We start from the raw sequence: 16,270 nt of genomic DNA, 5'->3' as shown, positions 1-16,270 counted from the left end.
TGTTACATTTCCCCACAAGACACCAACTCCTCGATCGAAAAACAGTGAACGAGCGAGTGTAATAATGTGTTTTCAGTCACTCTGAGGTTTTTGTATCCCCGTCATCCAAATGCCTTCAGTCATTTACACTTGTCTTAAAATACCTGCCATGAATCAAGTTGTTTTTTCTTCTTTGGACAGGTCCAATTTTTCATGACACAGTGACTGATTCCTAAATATCCAATGCGCTTTTCACAAGCGTGCCTTTTTCGATGATACATACACGCATTTCTCTTAACCAGAAATGTGTTTTAATACAATAAAACACTGCAATACTAGTATAAAAAGCCTGTCTGCCCTGAGTGGACCCACATGTGGTACGGACATACTGTGTCAGAGCAGACATATTGCTTTTTTCTCTTCCCTCGTTCGCACGTTCCTCCTCTTTTCTCTTGTGATTCGATGCTCGGACATGAACAGCAGCTACAGTACATTCTACTACCATAAGCTTCTTGAGGTTCCAGTAGAGTATAGCTCCACCTAATTAGAAACATCAGCACCTTTAAATTATACAATCTTACGTTTTAAAAATTTGTTCATTTTACAGAGTCACATATTTACATCCATATTAAACCGCTAGAGTAGAAAATGGCAACATAATCCGACTTACAAATATAAAATAAATGTAAACACATGGAAAAATGTAAACTTCTCCTTTGAAAACAACAACAAACTAAATGGATTCACTGTAAATGAAGAATAAATTAGTCAGTGCATATAACGTTATGAGAGGATGTGACACGATGATCACGAGGACCACGGAACATTTCATGAATTAAGTGCAAGTTGCAACATCAGTGGACGTCAAGTAACGGTAGAATATAACAGAAGCCCTGGTAGGGTTTCATAAACGTGTTGTGATATGACGCCTGTTTTCATAACGGAGACAGAAATACAAATTAACGTGGAAGATGAGAAGGGACGCGGGTGGCTCTGGTGGATTTCGACGACCTCTTTTGACTGAGGCCTCCGTCGCTGAGGTGTCAGAACGGAGGAGGCAGCTGCTCCCTCACTACTCCACTGCTGACCCGATTCACTTTCACGTCCCTGCGGCGCATTCATCTCAAACAGAACGTGCATGTTTCAGCCTCCAGTGTCTCAGAGGGTTTTGATCTCACTCGATTTGTTCTGAGTTGCGGCTCGTGGACGAATCCTCACCTCCCGACTCTCTGCGGTGTCCCTGATCCCGACTCAAGCGTTCTCTCTGAGTGAGGGCGATCGAGGTCAGACCTGCCTGAGTCTGATGAGCGGGCGGAGGGTGTTGGGTCCTTCCTCACCAGTTGGCTGGAGGCTGGCTGGGCTCGGCGCTGCCTGAGTGGTCCAGCTCTGCGCTGTCACAGTCGGAGTCGTCGTACAGACCCTGGTCATGAATATTTAGAGTTAGAACAGCAACAGGTTCTTTAACGTGGATCCACATTATCAGTTTGTTGAAGGGTGAAGTATCTGTCTGTGCTTTAGTTTCCGTCAGCAGTCTGTTAGCTGAATCTGCATGCATTCACTTTTACCTCAACCAAAGAGGGTATTCAGGTTCGATTTTAGGAGGATTGTGCAAAATTTACTGAAATGATTATCTTGAAACTCGGTGGAAGGAAGCGATTTGGGCCAAGAAGGAATCCATTAACCTTTCACACAGATCCAAACAAAAGGGCGGATCTAGGATTTTATTTTGTTGACATTTTCACAGATTTCCCAGGGAATAATTATGGGATCTTATTGAAACAAATCTGGAACTGTTTTATCTATTTATAGGACTGAGGTGGTATCTATGAGTGTGTAATTTGAGTCCAGCTTTGGTGCTGCTCCACTGAGTGCAATTCTAGTACTGTATATTTGAATAGTAAATATTGTGTCTCCGTCACTTCACCTACCTCATAGTTATGGTCGTTGGAGGCGAGCTGGGTCTTGACTTGTCGTAGTATGGCTTCCTTCTCAGACAGGCCGTCGGAGCCCAGCTGGGTCGGGTCGGACGGGTCGGCGGGAATCTCTGAGCCCTGAGACAGCAGGTCATCACTCTTGTCGTCCAGACGCTCGTCTGTATTGGTGCTGACCACGTCCGGCGTGCCGCTGTGCGAGTGGTCACTGGTGTTTCCCTCCTCGCCGTCCGACACCGACAAGTTCTCCGAGCTAAACGTGGACAGGGACTGGCATTTGGTCATGCTCACTGGACGCCTGAGGGAGAGAGGTGACATATTCATGAAACCTTTCTACATAACGTCGTAGTGTTAGTGGATTAACAAGTGCTTCACAATAAAGGGACAAAGAGCCACGAGCATATGAAAACCAGACATTCTGCAGTTAAGTGAATGTGAAGCTGTAAGAAGCTACACTGGGAATTATGGTAACATAGGTCACCAAACTTTCTTTAACTATATAAAATAAGACATTTTTCAACACTCCTTGATTTCTCCAAGAACAATTTGTGTGTTCAATTTGCTGCAGATGTAAATAAAAATCAGGAACTAGTGAATTTAAAGAGGTTACATGTGGGGACTCTCATTCTGGTTCTGTTAAATCTTACCGTCTTCTTGGCAGCTCCACCTCACTGTCCACTTCTCCTTCTTCCTCCTCTGACGACACGCCACGTCTCTGTGGAGATAATTTACAGTCAGAACGTAATCCAGCGTTTATCTGCTTCACACCAACACGACCTTAATGGCATTCTGGGGCCTGTAATAAAACAAATGCAGCCTTTGCACGCTTTGAGTATAATTAATCTTTCCTTCTTAATAAATCTGTTTAAAGGCTGGACACTGCATGTTTCTCAACTGGCAACAAATCTAATTAAAATGGTTTGATTTTCTAAAAGCTTCTCGGTGCTTAGTTTGCTGCTTTTTAAGGACACAAGTCAAAATGATTTTGTGAAACTGGGCTGAAGAGATCCTTCTGTGGCTGAGTCTCACCTGACTGCGAGTCACTGCGGCCCTGTAGAGCAGCGCTGCAGGCGTGAGCCGCTGACTCCTGGGCGAGCGCGTGATCACCGTCCCCTCCTCCTTGTCCTCGCTGTCGTGAGGAACGCGGGAGCTCCCGAGTACAGAAGTCCTCCCGGCGGCGGCTCCCCGGCCGCACGGCGAGTCGGGGCTGCTGGAGAACGGAATAGAAGCTGCGTCTTCGCTGGGCGTGTCACTCCGCGGAGGTGTTTCCGCCTGGTCGTGGGCCCCTCCACCTACATTCGGCCCCTCCTCTGCCCCATCAGTCCTTCTGCTCTCCCCCAGACCGGCTGAGGCGCTCTGGCTGCCCACCCGGTCCAGCCCGGGCCTCACCTGGCCCTTCCTCCGGCACTCAGCCTCCAGGGTGGTGGAGATGAGGTCGGGGCTTGAGGAGGACATCTTCTTGAGCAGCAGGTCGTGCTGCAGGCCCCTGAGGGCCGCACTGGGGTCTAGGTGGTGCTTGCTGCTGGGAACGGATGACGTGACATTGACCATTGCTAAAGACGAAGAGAGGGTGGCTTTCAGCTGAGCCAAATCCCCACTGCTGCCTTTCCCAGCCTTCCTGTAGCGGGGCTTCCCTCTGCGTGAGCGGCCGGGGGAGGTAGAGCCTTTGTTGGGTATCGTGACCTGGGTCATGGAGGAGTCCAGTTTTGGGAGGATGACCTCAGACTTTAGTAGGTCTGGCCTGGAAAAGACAGGGACAGAATTAATTCCAAATATCTATCTCTTATTTATCAACTAGATCCTGAAATCTCTGTTTGTATATGGCTTGCATATCTCCAGAACTGTTCTTCTTATCGGCTTCACACTTAGCATGACTACTGTAAAGGGCCCATGGAAGTGCAGGGTTATTTGGACATGTGATAAAATTTGAATAAACAGGCAGCAAAGGAGGCTGGGAATCACCGAGGGATATCTATCATCACAACAGCAACAACAGCTGATTCCCCTGTTGAGGTTCTGTGCACTGAATCACGCTTCACTTCACTCTGAATGAACAGGTGAGTAGCTCTTTGTGCAGCAGCTGCAGCTCCACGGTTCAGTGGGACTCAGTCCAGCTCTCTGCCTTTATTTACCACAGCTCAATTACTGCCGGTCACATTTACAGTTTTGGAAAGAAAGCTGCATCACCACAGGCAAAGCAAACTATCTACTCCATACATGTATCTCTAGAACAAACACTGCACTGGTAGATTAAATTATTCAACACTTGTGTGATGTATTTTCTGTTACATTTCCCCCTGTGTCACTTTGCGTGGCCTTGTGTAACCCCGATTCTCTCACCTCTTGCTGTACGAGGGCAGCTTCTGAGGTACGTTGCGTCTCTTCAGCAGCTTCTCCATGGAGTTGGAGGAGGCTGACTGTCTGGAGCTGGGGTGCTTGAAGCAGCCCGGGTACTTCTTATCCAGTGAATGCTCCCTCCTGACGGGTAAACACAAAGCCAATATTCATTTAATGGACGTCGTTGGATACTCAGCACGGCAAAGGAGAGCACTTTGTTACATGTACTGGTCCTGTGTGACTGGATGTAATGGCCCTTTGCTTCACAGATGAACTTATCTATGTGTTTTCAGAACAAATACGCTGCTTAACCAAAGTTCACGGATCACAAGCTGTTAGTCCAAAGTATTTGAATAATTAAAAATCCTACTTTTCCTAATGTCACGGCTGTAATGCTTCATTTTCTCGAGGCTCTAGAACCATATACTGCCCAACGTCTCTGATAGGTTTGACTTTTACTTTAAAAATCCTTTAAATCCCAGTGTTTTCATACTTGAGCAGTTCTTTCTCTTTGATTTCCAGCTGCAGCATGATGGCATTGAGCTCCATGTAGAGATTGTTGGCTCTCTCCAGCTTCCTCTCATAGTGCTCCCGGATGTCCAGTGCATGTCTGTGTGGAGAGGGCAGAGAACAGAGGGGCATAAGAACACAGACGCACACACTCAATAGCTGTATCTGTATCGCAGGATCTCCTTCCTCTTTGCGTGTCCCTTATTCCCCCTGTTTCTGAACTCACCTCAGTTCTTCTCTGCGTCGTTTGATCAGCTCCTCGTCCAGCCGGTGGATACACGTCCCTTCAGATTTGAGCTGCTCAAAGTGGAGCCTCACCTCGTCTCTCCACTCCACCTGGGGAGACAAATCAAAAAACATGTCGATCAGAGATGGTTGAATATTTCACCATGTTACAGCTAAAAAAGTACTACTACTACGATCTAGTACCGATGCTTTCCCGGGATTAATTATCCGCTGTTTATGTCTCCTCTGTCACTGCCAGTAAAACAGTTCAATAACCAGAGCCAGCCAGAAAACGATAGGCTGCACTTATGTAACGCAAAGAATAATCGTGGTAGGTGCTTCTCTGTGCAGCTGACGAGAGTGTGCCAATGTTAAAATAATATCCGGGTTTGGCTGAGCTGTATTCTTGATTTCTTACACTGCAGATTGAAATAATCTGAAGGACATCAGGCTCGGGTCAGATTTGAAAATAAAAAAACAGAATGCTCAGGTTCGAGTTGGCCTTGGTTAGTTTGATCTCAGGCTCAGATGGGTTGGAACAGGAAATTGCGGCCCCAGCTGGAAATGTAGGATCAATACAGGAATTTCATCCATTCCTGTATCTTCCATCATGATGATATATGCACATATACTGCTCATAGCCATATTGTACATTTGTACCTTTATTTTATATATTACATTTAAAGTTTTGTTATTTATCTGTTCCCCTTGTTTTCTTTTACTCAATTTCTTTGTTATGTGCCACTAAACACTAAAGTATGTTCCTTGCAGGTTGAAAACCTACATGGCAATACATTTTACAATATTAACAACTAAAGATATTTTTCATTGAGATTAAATTTCATTGCACGTCAGCGTAGTAAAAAAAAACCTCTTAATTTACAGAATGAGGTTCGTGTGTATCCTTGGGACTAAGAGCCATTAAGCCGTCGGATAGTAATCGATACACAGTGAACAATACTAAACATGGACTGACATGACAAGAACACACACACACACACAAAAAAAATGCAGTGTGGGCATTTTCTTGTTCACGTTGAGGCGCAACGGCTGTTATCTGATACCTGTCATATCGGGACAGAGGAAGCCAGATATATGAGAGTGTGCACGTACACGCATGTGTGTGTGTGTGTGTGTGTGTGCACAAGGGGGGCTTTTCTTATTAAGCTAATGGACTCTGTGCACTCTCCTACGTCTCCAGTCCGCTGTTTCTCCCTCCCTCGCTCTCTCTCTCTCTCTCTGCTCTCTGCTCCCGACCATTAAAGCAATCAATACACTCTGGCAGAAAAGACTTCTTTCCAACGTCACAAGAAAAATCCATTATGGGGCAGAGAGGAGAGGAACCAGGGAGGACAGCAGGAGGGGGAAGGGGGGCAGGGAGAAAGAAAGGATCAAGGATAAGTGGAGGGAGAGAAAGAGGTTTGTGTTTTGCATCATGCACCAAAAAAAACGGGGGAAAAAACCTGAGGAGGAGGCGGCCGCAGCTGAGACCAAACAAAATCCCATTTGTTGTGTGTGTTTGTGTGCACGCTTGTGTCTCATGGTTTGGCATGCATTAGATATATCTGTGGTTTTATCGTCCACTCAATTATACTTTTCTCAGTCTCTCGTCCTTCATCTGTTTATTTTTTTGCACTTGTCTTCCACATTTGCAATGGGGCCCCATCCCCCACCCAATCACAGAGAGACACGCCCTCCCTCCCCGTCGGTCAGACCTTATCATTTTTCGATATGATGGAGGCTGGATAAAGGTCCTTGCTTCGACCACAAATCAGCATTCGTGTGTGACAAGGAACAAAGAGCAAGGAGCCAACAATAATTTGTTGTGATCGAAATGACAGGTATTATTATTGGGCTCCCGAGAGGCCTGGGGCCCCCGAGAAAGCTGCACGCTCTGCACAGCCTGAAATCACCGCGGCGGACTGGAAACAAATGACAGCGTCTTGACAACAAAATGACTATTACAGATACTGGCTGTTGTTGACAGGAGGTTTTCTAGTAGAGAAACACACAGAGGTCAGTTCTAACCTCGTCTGTTGTCCATTTATCTGTTTAAATTGCTGAGACTATGACGTTAGAAGTGATTGATCTCAATTTAATTGAAGTATATTGAACATATACAATATTGAATATGTGCAGTATTGTATATAAATGCCTAATTTATGCCAAATTTCTCTTTAATATGTAAACTGGTAAATTATACATATTTTAAAAGGAAAAATATCATTAAACAATTTTCACAAATTTCACATATCTATATATATCAGTCCACTACATATGCTGGATTATTTTCATCAAGATCCATGGATTTTTCGAAATTGTTGAGAAACACCCAATCTCACAATGTTGCAGAAAATGAAACAAAGAGAAACCAGCAACATGATCGGAATTGATCTTGGTAATTAAGATAATTTAGAAACAAATAGACGTGTTCACATTTTTTTACATTGACATGTACATTCATAGGAAATGGTTATTTCCTGCTCTATCTGTTCTCGCATAAATAATATTAGACACAATTTCTTAAAGTTTATGTGAAGCTAATATAAACCCCTTAAGTTAAATTGAAGTTTAAAGGGATTTCAGTGCAACATTTTCCCTTTGTGTTTCCTCCGCTGCAGCTCACTGACACAAAGACAATCTTTCACAGTTGACTTGTTGAGCGCAGATGTTGAGGGACAGATGGAGCTCACCTGAGTCTGGAAGTACGTTTCCTGTGGAGTACATAAAATATCTGCTGAGGCGATGTCCAGGTGCAGGAGGATCTGTCGGAAAGATGGCCTGTTTCTTGGCTTGCAGCTCCTGTGAACGGATTAAATCATGTTTTAACCAGAGACCCTGAAATAATGTAATCTCTCATTTTCTAATCATTTATTTGATAGGGATAGTGCTCATTAACCTTAATTAGTCAAATTAATAGGCTCATTTTTATCTATAGCCACTAACCTGAAATAAGACAAAATGACCCATCCTATCTGATTACAGTTATCCTTGGATGATTCATGTGTATTTTAAATACGATCTAAACTAACTGTACAAGAAGCCTTTTATTAAAACACTGATAAAAACATGCAAATAACCTGTGATTATGATACTACACCGGATAATAAAACACAAGCAGATAACCCATGATGAAAATACTGAACCAGACAGAAAGACTGAGAAAAAAACATCTAGGTCAAACATAGTGTTCCCTCTTTATGAAATATCACTTTCACTCTCTCACCCCTCTTATTACATTATCTTACAGATGAGGCCTCAACTTTCTGTTTCCACCTCACTCTTCTTCCCTCCATCTCTCTCCTATCCTCTCCTCTCTTCCTCCCTTCTCTCCTCCTCCCTCCCATCCTTCTCACCAGCATTGACGCAGCAGCAGCTTGAAGCTGTCTGGACAGCTTTCAGGCACCGGCAGCTGCAGACTGTTGTTGCCCACCCCCCAGATGATGGCGGATGAGTCCACGTCCTTGTAGGGCACCTCTCCGGTCAGCATCTCCCACAGCACCACGCCGAACGACCTGCAGGGAGACGGGGGGCACATTGCACTTTCAGACACGCTGATAAAGATGTGAAGTGAAGGGATGAAAGACAGCGGGACGGAAAAGTTTGGTGGAGGAAAACTTTTTATCTCTAAAAAGATATTTATCTTTTTCACGCTTTGAGTAGCTTACTCAGTTTATAATCAGTTTATTTATGTAATTGTAAACGCTGTAGAGTTACACTGATAACAGCCCAAAGGATATACAATTACCAGTGATTGTGCCAATACAGTATATATACGTATTACAAATATCACTGATCTTTAGCACTTTACTGATGTTACCCAGTGATAAACACATACCAGCTCCAGGAAACACTATTATGATTCCCAAACTTTTCCAAAGTGCGGTGTCTCATTGATGAAACACTGAACTGTTTTGCAGGGGAGCGGGGGAGCAGGTCCATCGGGACTGTAACTAAGGAAAGTCTGTTGTTGCTGACTCTCAGTGTTGCCATGGTGATCATGTGCCATATCCAAGGTGCCAGTAGCATCACATGAAGCTCGGATGGGCCGTGTGTGATGTTGTGTTTAAAGGTGTATTTTTAGATGCTCTCCATTTCCTTGTTAATGATTTATCATTATATGAATACAAAATAAGTATTAACATCTTTTTAGTTTAGCACCAGATTGAGGAGTACCTGGTGTATTTATATACAGTATGTTATCATTTAGAAATATAATTAATTCAGTGTGTTATCTTAAAGTAAGAATACATCAATATGAAAATACTAGATAGATAGATAGATAGATGGATGGATGGATGGATGGATCGATTTTATTATTGAAAAGTCAGTAAATCTAACATTATTATAAAGATTTAGTAAATTATACAAATTTGTCACCTGAATGTGCTCATGTTAAACTCCATCTCCAATTTGCTTCAGCACAGCCGACTACAAATTAATTCACACAATTTTAAACAAAACTGCGCAGTATACACCCATGCGTAGCTTGCTTTCTACATCAAAAGCTATTTAATCCTATTTTCACTTCCCTGCTAATGCACTGCTGGCCCTGGGCCAAACCATCCGCAGGGTCGGACGGTTATTCCAGCCTCTCCTGAGCACTGCAGCATCTGGCAAATCAATTATTAAATTAGCTGGCGTTCCTTTCAGGACGGAGAGCGAGAGTGATGGAGGGATGCGGGATGGGGAGAGGGAGCGAGCGAGAATGTGCTGGGGGAGATCAGGGCCTCACCCAGGGCAGCCCATCAGATATGGCCCTACAGAATTTCATGTAATGAGATATTGTACATGATACTGAATAGATTTTCTGGAAACATGATCCTGTGCTCTACACTGCTGCACACTGTACCTAATGAGATTCTGTGTGGATTCAGCCACAGATAAGATAAATCACGAGAGCTGACCAATCCGACAAGGGCAGTTCTAAAGGAAGCAGGGCACCTACCAAATGTCCACCTTCTCCGAAACAGGCTCGTTGCGGATGACCTCGGGAGCCATCCAGGCCACCGTCCCAGCGAAAGACATCTTGGTGCTCTTGTCGCTGAGCTCTTTGGACGTGCCGAAGTCAGAGATCTTCACCGAGTCGTCGTAGGTGATCAGCATGCTGGAAGGAAACATTGGAGGGCATTCATCAAGTTTCAGTTTACCTGATTGACTTCATATATGTCGAAAAATTAAGAAACTGAATAATCATCTCTCCATGGTTGGTAAACACCTCAGTAGTGTAGCATTTAGGGGTTTATGGAGGGATAGATATTTGCACATTAATCATAGCATCTTAATTTGACCAATCAGTGAAATTTTCTTAATCAGACCCACGGATGGTCGTCAGATAAATCTTAGAGGGATGTGGCGTTGGCCAGGGAAGATCCCATTAACTTATGATTCAGATCCGGTTACAGGGACAGATCCAGGATCTCAGTGTTTCTTTTTTGTTCAAGATATTTCCTGGGCATTTCTGCCTTTGAGCAATATGACAGAATGTGTATGTAAGAGAAAGTGGGGGAGACAGTAGATGTCTCACCCACCAAACCAGGTGAGCTTTAACATCGTTATCAATTTCTAAGGAAATAATGTCCATCCAACATAATTATAGGGCTGACATCAATGAGTTTATTCAAGTTGGTGGAGATGATCAAAAACCTCTATCTCTTTCCTTTTATTTTTCTATCATAAGAGCTACACAGACTATTAAGACAATCGTTTTGGTCTTGGGCAGATTATGCATCCCACTGGTTCATTCTTTCCCCACCAGGTCTTCAGAACTTACTTTGGTGACTTGAGGTCTCTGTGGATGATCTTGTGGAGGTGGAGATAGTTCATGCCCCCGGCGATCCCCATGGCCCAGTCCATGAGAAGGGAGGGAGTGATCTTCCTGCCTGCTCTCAGCACCTCGTACAGCTGTCCCTGGGCACAGTACTCCATGAGGATGCAGTAACATGGAGCCTGGGTACAAATCCCTCTGAGAGTGGAGGCAAATGTGTAGAGTAGGTTAGGATTTAAAAGTCTTCAGAGATTTGATGCTATAACGTGAATAAATGGTTACAGCCACTTCCAGTAGGTATATAAAGCTTCTAAGTAGACAGCTATTTGTTCTACTAACCTGAAGGTGATGATGTTGGGGTGTTTGAGCTTACGCAGGTGCTTGATGTCAGTCTCCTTGATGTTTCTCACTTTCTTGACAGCCACTTCCTGTCCGTACAGTTTGCCCAGGAAGACGGCGCCCTGAGCTCCGCTGCCCACCCACTGCAGGTCGGATATCTCCTCGAATGGGACCTCCCAGGCCTCTGGGATAGGGGAAGGACATAAAGTGGAGGGTTAGGTTGTCTGCGTACTAACATATTGATTCATGTTATAGAACAAAGGGAGGATTGTATAAACTGATCACATGTCAATTTTACCAATTTAAAATCAATCAAAATCATCATCTTAAGATCAGGAGATGATTATTACTGCTATTAAATTGAACATCTTTAGTTAGCAACAGAATGTATCTTCTGATGTTTACTTTATTCACTTTAAACATTTTGACATTTAAACATACACAATACAACTATAGTGTGTACCAGCATTCATTGTCCCCAGAGGATTTATCCTATAATGGTCCTTCGGAATCTCTAGCAGCATCATGAGGATGACATCTCTGGTGGAGAGTGAAATATCTTTACAGCTATAAAATATATTCAAGGTCCAAAGAAGATAAACCTGAAGATGTTTACAGCTAATTTGCAAAAGAAAGGATGCTCACTTGATAAGTTAACATTACGGCTGAACACTAGCATGGTAGTATTGTTATTGTGAGCATGTTAAGTTGCTAGTTGTGGTTGAAGATTATTGGTCTTGGTTCAGATTTTCAATTTCCAAAATTGATGTTGTAATAATTTTTTCTTGATCTAAATCTAAATCCCCTCTGCCAAGCAGGTTATGTTTCTGATCATTTCATTTGGTTTGGTTATACGTTAGCTGAATTAGGAGACATACATTTCCATTTGAGTTCCCTACAAGACTTATACATATTATTTAATTCGATATCTATCTCCTCATACTTTACTGGTATATGTTGATGTGATGCTGAAATGAAAAAGAAAGACTTCATAACTAAACATCAGATACAAAGCACCATCACATAAAGCTGTCGTATCTTTACATCCTGTGACAATAAGACCTGTTGTAAGCCTCGAAATCTGAGCCAGAGTGGAAATCTTGTTCTGTCGTTGAACCTCACCTTAACCTAAGACTCAGGGTTTGCAGGCGGACAGACAGGGAGCTCTAATCTTCTGTGGGTAAGCCTCCTCAGCCTCCTAAATCCTGCTTAGTGCCATTGTGGGGCTGAGGCAAAACAGGGGTCCAACGCACAGGAGGGGGGGTTGGAGGAGGGAGGGGATTTAAGGGCCTAATGTGGAAGTACGGTGTATAGAGAGGTGGAGGGGAAGTGGTGGTGGTGGTGGTGGCCGGTGTGTGTGTGTGTGTTAAGAGATGAGATAGGAGGCGGATTCCCCACGGGCTGGGGGGGGTCCATGTGGCCAAAGACAGACTGTTAATACAGAGAATATTTACAGCCTGCTCTGCTGCTGTTCTTAACCAGGAGGAAGACGACTCAGACTCATTTATCACATTAATAAGAATGATATGAATGATTAATGGCCATCAGTAATTGATGGCTCCCCATCTAATGAGCCCCTCAAATCTCCTACAATAAAGACCAGATCTGTTAACACCAGAATTTACTTCTTATCTGCTTTGTTTGATTGGAAAAAATTGAAGGGAATTACCACATCACCCCCCACAAACCCTCCAGAATTAATAAATACGAGACAATTTCCCTGCTTTAACTGTGCTACTACATTGTTCCTTCCAATCAACGTTTAATAATAGGGCATTGTCACATGTTAGGCAGCCAGTCAGCTGATATACCCCTATTTATTTCACTTTCATAATATCTGTTTTTTTGCTCTCCTCAGCGCGTGCGACTCCCTGTGATGCTGCACAGAGGAGGGGAGCAGCAAGGTGCAGATGGGATGGGAGTGATAAGAGCGAAGGATGAAAAGGAGAGGAAAGGAGACAATGAGATGTGGAAGGAGGAGGGGAGCGGAGGGGAGATGTGGAAGTCAAACGGGCGATAAAATATCAGGACGCTGTAAAGACGAGGAGAGAAATAAAACTGCCACCTTCATTCGTCTGACGCAGAATTTATTTATTTAGTTTTTTGGCCTCTTATATGACTTTACCTGTTAATTTAAAGTGTTACTATTGGAGGATATGTGTATGTGTGTGTATGTTTGTGTGTTCATCCTTGGGCACATGCTCACGTGTGTGTGAGTGTGTGTCAGGTTTTTGCGTTAATAGAGATGAGAGGCGCAGGGTCAGAGCGTGGCCATGCATAATTCATGAGGCAGATTTGGCAGAGGAGTCCCGGGGGAGCTCTGCACTATTGTAGTGGCAGCAGACATAAACAACACAGCGTCACGGGGAGCTAGTTTCATCGGAGGGGTGGTAGTCGTGGGAGGGAGCTGGCGTCGGCACAGGCAGGAGACAAAAATGAGGGGAGGGGGCCATCAGGGGAAAATAAGCCCTTTGCAGCTTTGATGGAGTCTCTCTCTCTCTCTCTCTCTGGCTGCAGCTCGTTCATGTCAAAGAAAGTGTTTGTTTACAACATGGCCTTTGTGGGAGTCATTTTTCTCCCTACTAGTTAATGTAATTAAACTGCAGGATAAGATCATTTCATTGCCATATCAAAGCCTCGGACCGGATTTAAATGAGAGCTAGTGGCTGCTTTTATTGGAACATTAGACACAACCACTGATCCCAGTGTGACTACAGTGTTTGCATTGTGTGCTGAAATAAATTGGAGTGCTGTACTTACCATCCAGGTTGTGTTTGTGCTCCGTGGAGTACGCTTTGCCAATCATAGTCCAGACAGGACGCAGACATCCGAACAACCCCTCCAGAAACCCTCCGCTGCCTCCGCTGGGTTGGCACTGCAGCCTGGCGGCGTCGGCCTGGCACCTGAGAGCGCCGCCGTCCGCCTCCTGCCCCTCCCCCTCTGTCCTCCCCGGACACCCGTCGTGCTCATGGAGCTTCAGGACGCTGTTGGCAAAGTGCTCCTGTTGCTCATCGCCCGGTGTCTGGTTGTGCCCGCCGACGGTCTGACCCTCTCCTCCACCGCCCGGGGGCTCCACCTCGCTCCCGGTGTGGATGGAGAGCACGTTGCGCAGGACGCACTGAGTCGGGGTCAGTTCCATTTCCGGGGTGTTTGGTGTTTCCGCATCGAACCGCCGGAAGGACGGAGGATCAGAGAGGGGAGAGTTGAAGCCAGAGAGGGAAGGAGAGGGGGCACGAGATTCAAGAACGAGCGCCATGACGGGACTATGGTCCTCCGAAGAACAAGAGCACTGGGAGCCTTGATGAGACAAAACAGAAAGAGAGGGAGAGAATAAAAAAGAGGATTGGAAATCATTATAAATCACAGCAGAGTCATGAAGGTTGATTGAGCTGATTTGTGGGTCTGTAGACGGATATCATCTCTGGAAGATGATTATTTAGGCCTTCTAGAAATAGAAGCTTTAGCTCAAACTTATTGACAAGTGGCAGAGAAACTCACTGGAGTGATTGTTCTGTACCATTTAACATCAAATGCACATTCAGACTTTGTAGCTCCTCTGATTGAGGTCATTTTTTTGTTTTGTTCTATCAGTCAAATTGCTGTGTAGTGTTCTGGGACTTGACCGTGGTCTGTAGTGAAGGGAAGCATTTCAGTGAGTATGAGGCTCAGTGTAAAAGATAAACTTCATGCATAACATGACAAACGTCACAGAACAAAGATGAAATAAAAAAAGTCAGCATTTCTAACTATTCTAAAGTATTAAGGTATATCTTCCTTCCCCAAAGGCATAGTGAGTACAGTGGTAATGTCCTGTATGTGTCTATCATGTGTGAGCTGACAATAGCCAAAGACTCATGATTAATCTGATATTAAATCAATACTAGAACATGAGACATGATTCAGAATGTGGATAAAGGACAAAAGAGCTGGTCCGGCCTGGACCATAAATCTTAGAACGCTTCGCTTCACTTACTGCCTAAAATGAAGCGCACGGTAAATGAAATGAGACGCTGCTCTTGAGCTAACCATATATACTGTAAGTGTCACAGCATGCAAGTAAATGAATGTAATAATTCTACATCCCATACTATGACTATAATAGTATTGCAGGGTTAAATGACAGGTCCCTGCAGCAGAACGGGGGCCACATCTGGTGATTAACATTCCACATTGGAGCAATCTCCCTGCTGCATTAAAATGGATGAGCTCAGATGATGGATGCATCATGTTGAGAGACGACTGCGAGGCTCTTTAAGGCTCGTCGCTTCTCCAAGGACGACAAGTGTCTCCACGCTGAGCGGAGAAGGAAGCCAACGTTTCCTTTCAGAGCGTTTTGAGGCAATCCACTCGTCCTCTGACGAGCAGGACGAAGACCTGACATGTTTTTTAACCTGCTCGGTGAAATAATGACACAAATCCAATCCAGTGTAGAGCTGCAGAGCTAGAAACTCAAATCCCAAACATGGAGCTCCTCAGTTTCCTGATCATCTGGTGATTGTGAGGTTTTACTTCATCTCTTGTTGATGTCCTACCCAGTTTGGAGGTCAATATGAATTAGATTACTCATCCTAAATGCATCTGTATGCTATTAGAGACTATTCTATTGACTTTCCTTCAGTGACAATACCTCTGATTAAAGTCACTCTGCTGGCATCTGATGGATGGGCTATTAGCCGACGATGCCATGATACCACTATACTTGTAGTTCGATATTGTAAGGTCTCTGCCTTATGTTTAGTCCCTCGAGATATTATATGATGGGATTTGCCCCTGTACAAATACAATGAAAGTGAATTAAACATCATGCTGTTATACATCTGTACATCTATAGATGCACGGAACTGCAACGACCATCTGCAATGAATGAACAGGATGAGGAAAGGAAAGACACAGCCAGGATGATTCATTAGCACAGCCACAACCCTAAACCCCGTAAAAAGGGATGAAATCCTCCTCCTGATTTCCTGCACTGACAGAAACCCAACCACTGAGACACATCTGCTGTCTGCAATCTCGAATAATCACACATCATCCACGTCCCACTGATCCTGTCTCCTAATGGTGCTGCTCTCGCTCCATCTATTCGGGAGGTATCAGCTGCAGGAGCAGGCTCCGCTCCGTTGCAGGCCAGTGCATTGTGGATGTAGGAGCTTGTGCTTATGCGCATCGTCGCTTCTCCTCC

The 16,270-nt window shown here is 44.4% G+C and overlaps 1 protein-coding gene across 1 annotated transcript; it reads right to left on the bottom strand.

Moving 5' to 3' along the window:
• Window positions 1-1,312: 1,312 nt before the first annotated feature.
• LOC133000538 (mitogen-activated protein kinase kinase kinase 12-like) lies at window positions 1,313-14,344 on the bottom strand. Its single transcript, XM_061070484.1, has 13 exons — window positions 13,849-14,344; window positions 11,089-11,272; window positions 10,756-10,947; window positions 9,931-10,089; window positions 8,339-8,497; window positions 7,676-7,784; window positions 4,984-5,093; window positions 4,741-4,857; window positions 4,251-4,388; window positions 2,940-3,651; window positions 2,558-2,625; window positions 1,908-2,208; window positions 1,313-1,399 (listed from the first exon to the last, which is right to left on the bottom strand). Exons 1-13 carry the CDS (start codon window positions 14,342-14,344, stop codon window positions 1,313-1,315), a joined length of 2,832 nt encoding a protein of 943 aa, XP_060926467.1.
• Between the last annotated feature and the right edge of the window lie 1,926 nt (window positions 14,345-16,270).

Source organism: Limanda limanda, chromosome 4 (genome assembly GCF_963576545.1).
Source record: "Limanda limanda chromosome 4, fLimLim1.1, whole genome shotgun sequence".
Classification (NCBI taxonomy): domain Eukaryota; kingdom Metazoa; phylum Chordata; class Actinopteri; order Pleuronectiformes; family Pleuronectidae; genus Limanda; species Limanda limanda.
This window is presented reverse-complemented; position numbering and strand designations above follow the sequence as displayed.

Bases quoted from the DNA above. Each gene is read 5' to 3' on its own strand.
- LOC133000538 (XM_061070484.1), bottom strand. From the start codon at position 14,344: ATGGCGCTCGTTCTTGAATCTCGTGCCCCCTCTCCTTCCCTCTCTGGC. The intron at 8,498-9,930 runs GTAGGTGCCCTG...GTCTCCCTGCAG, and splicing joins TCGGAGAAGGTGGACATTTG to GTCGTTCGGCGTGGTGCTGT. The intron at 3,652-4,250 runs GTGAGAGAATCG...TGTCTTTTCCAG, and splicing joins CTGCCCTCGTACAGCAAGAG to GCCAGACCTACTAAAGTCTG.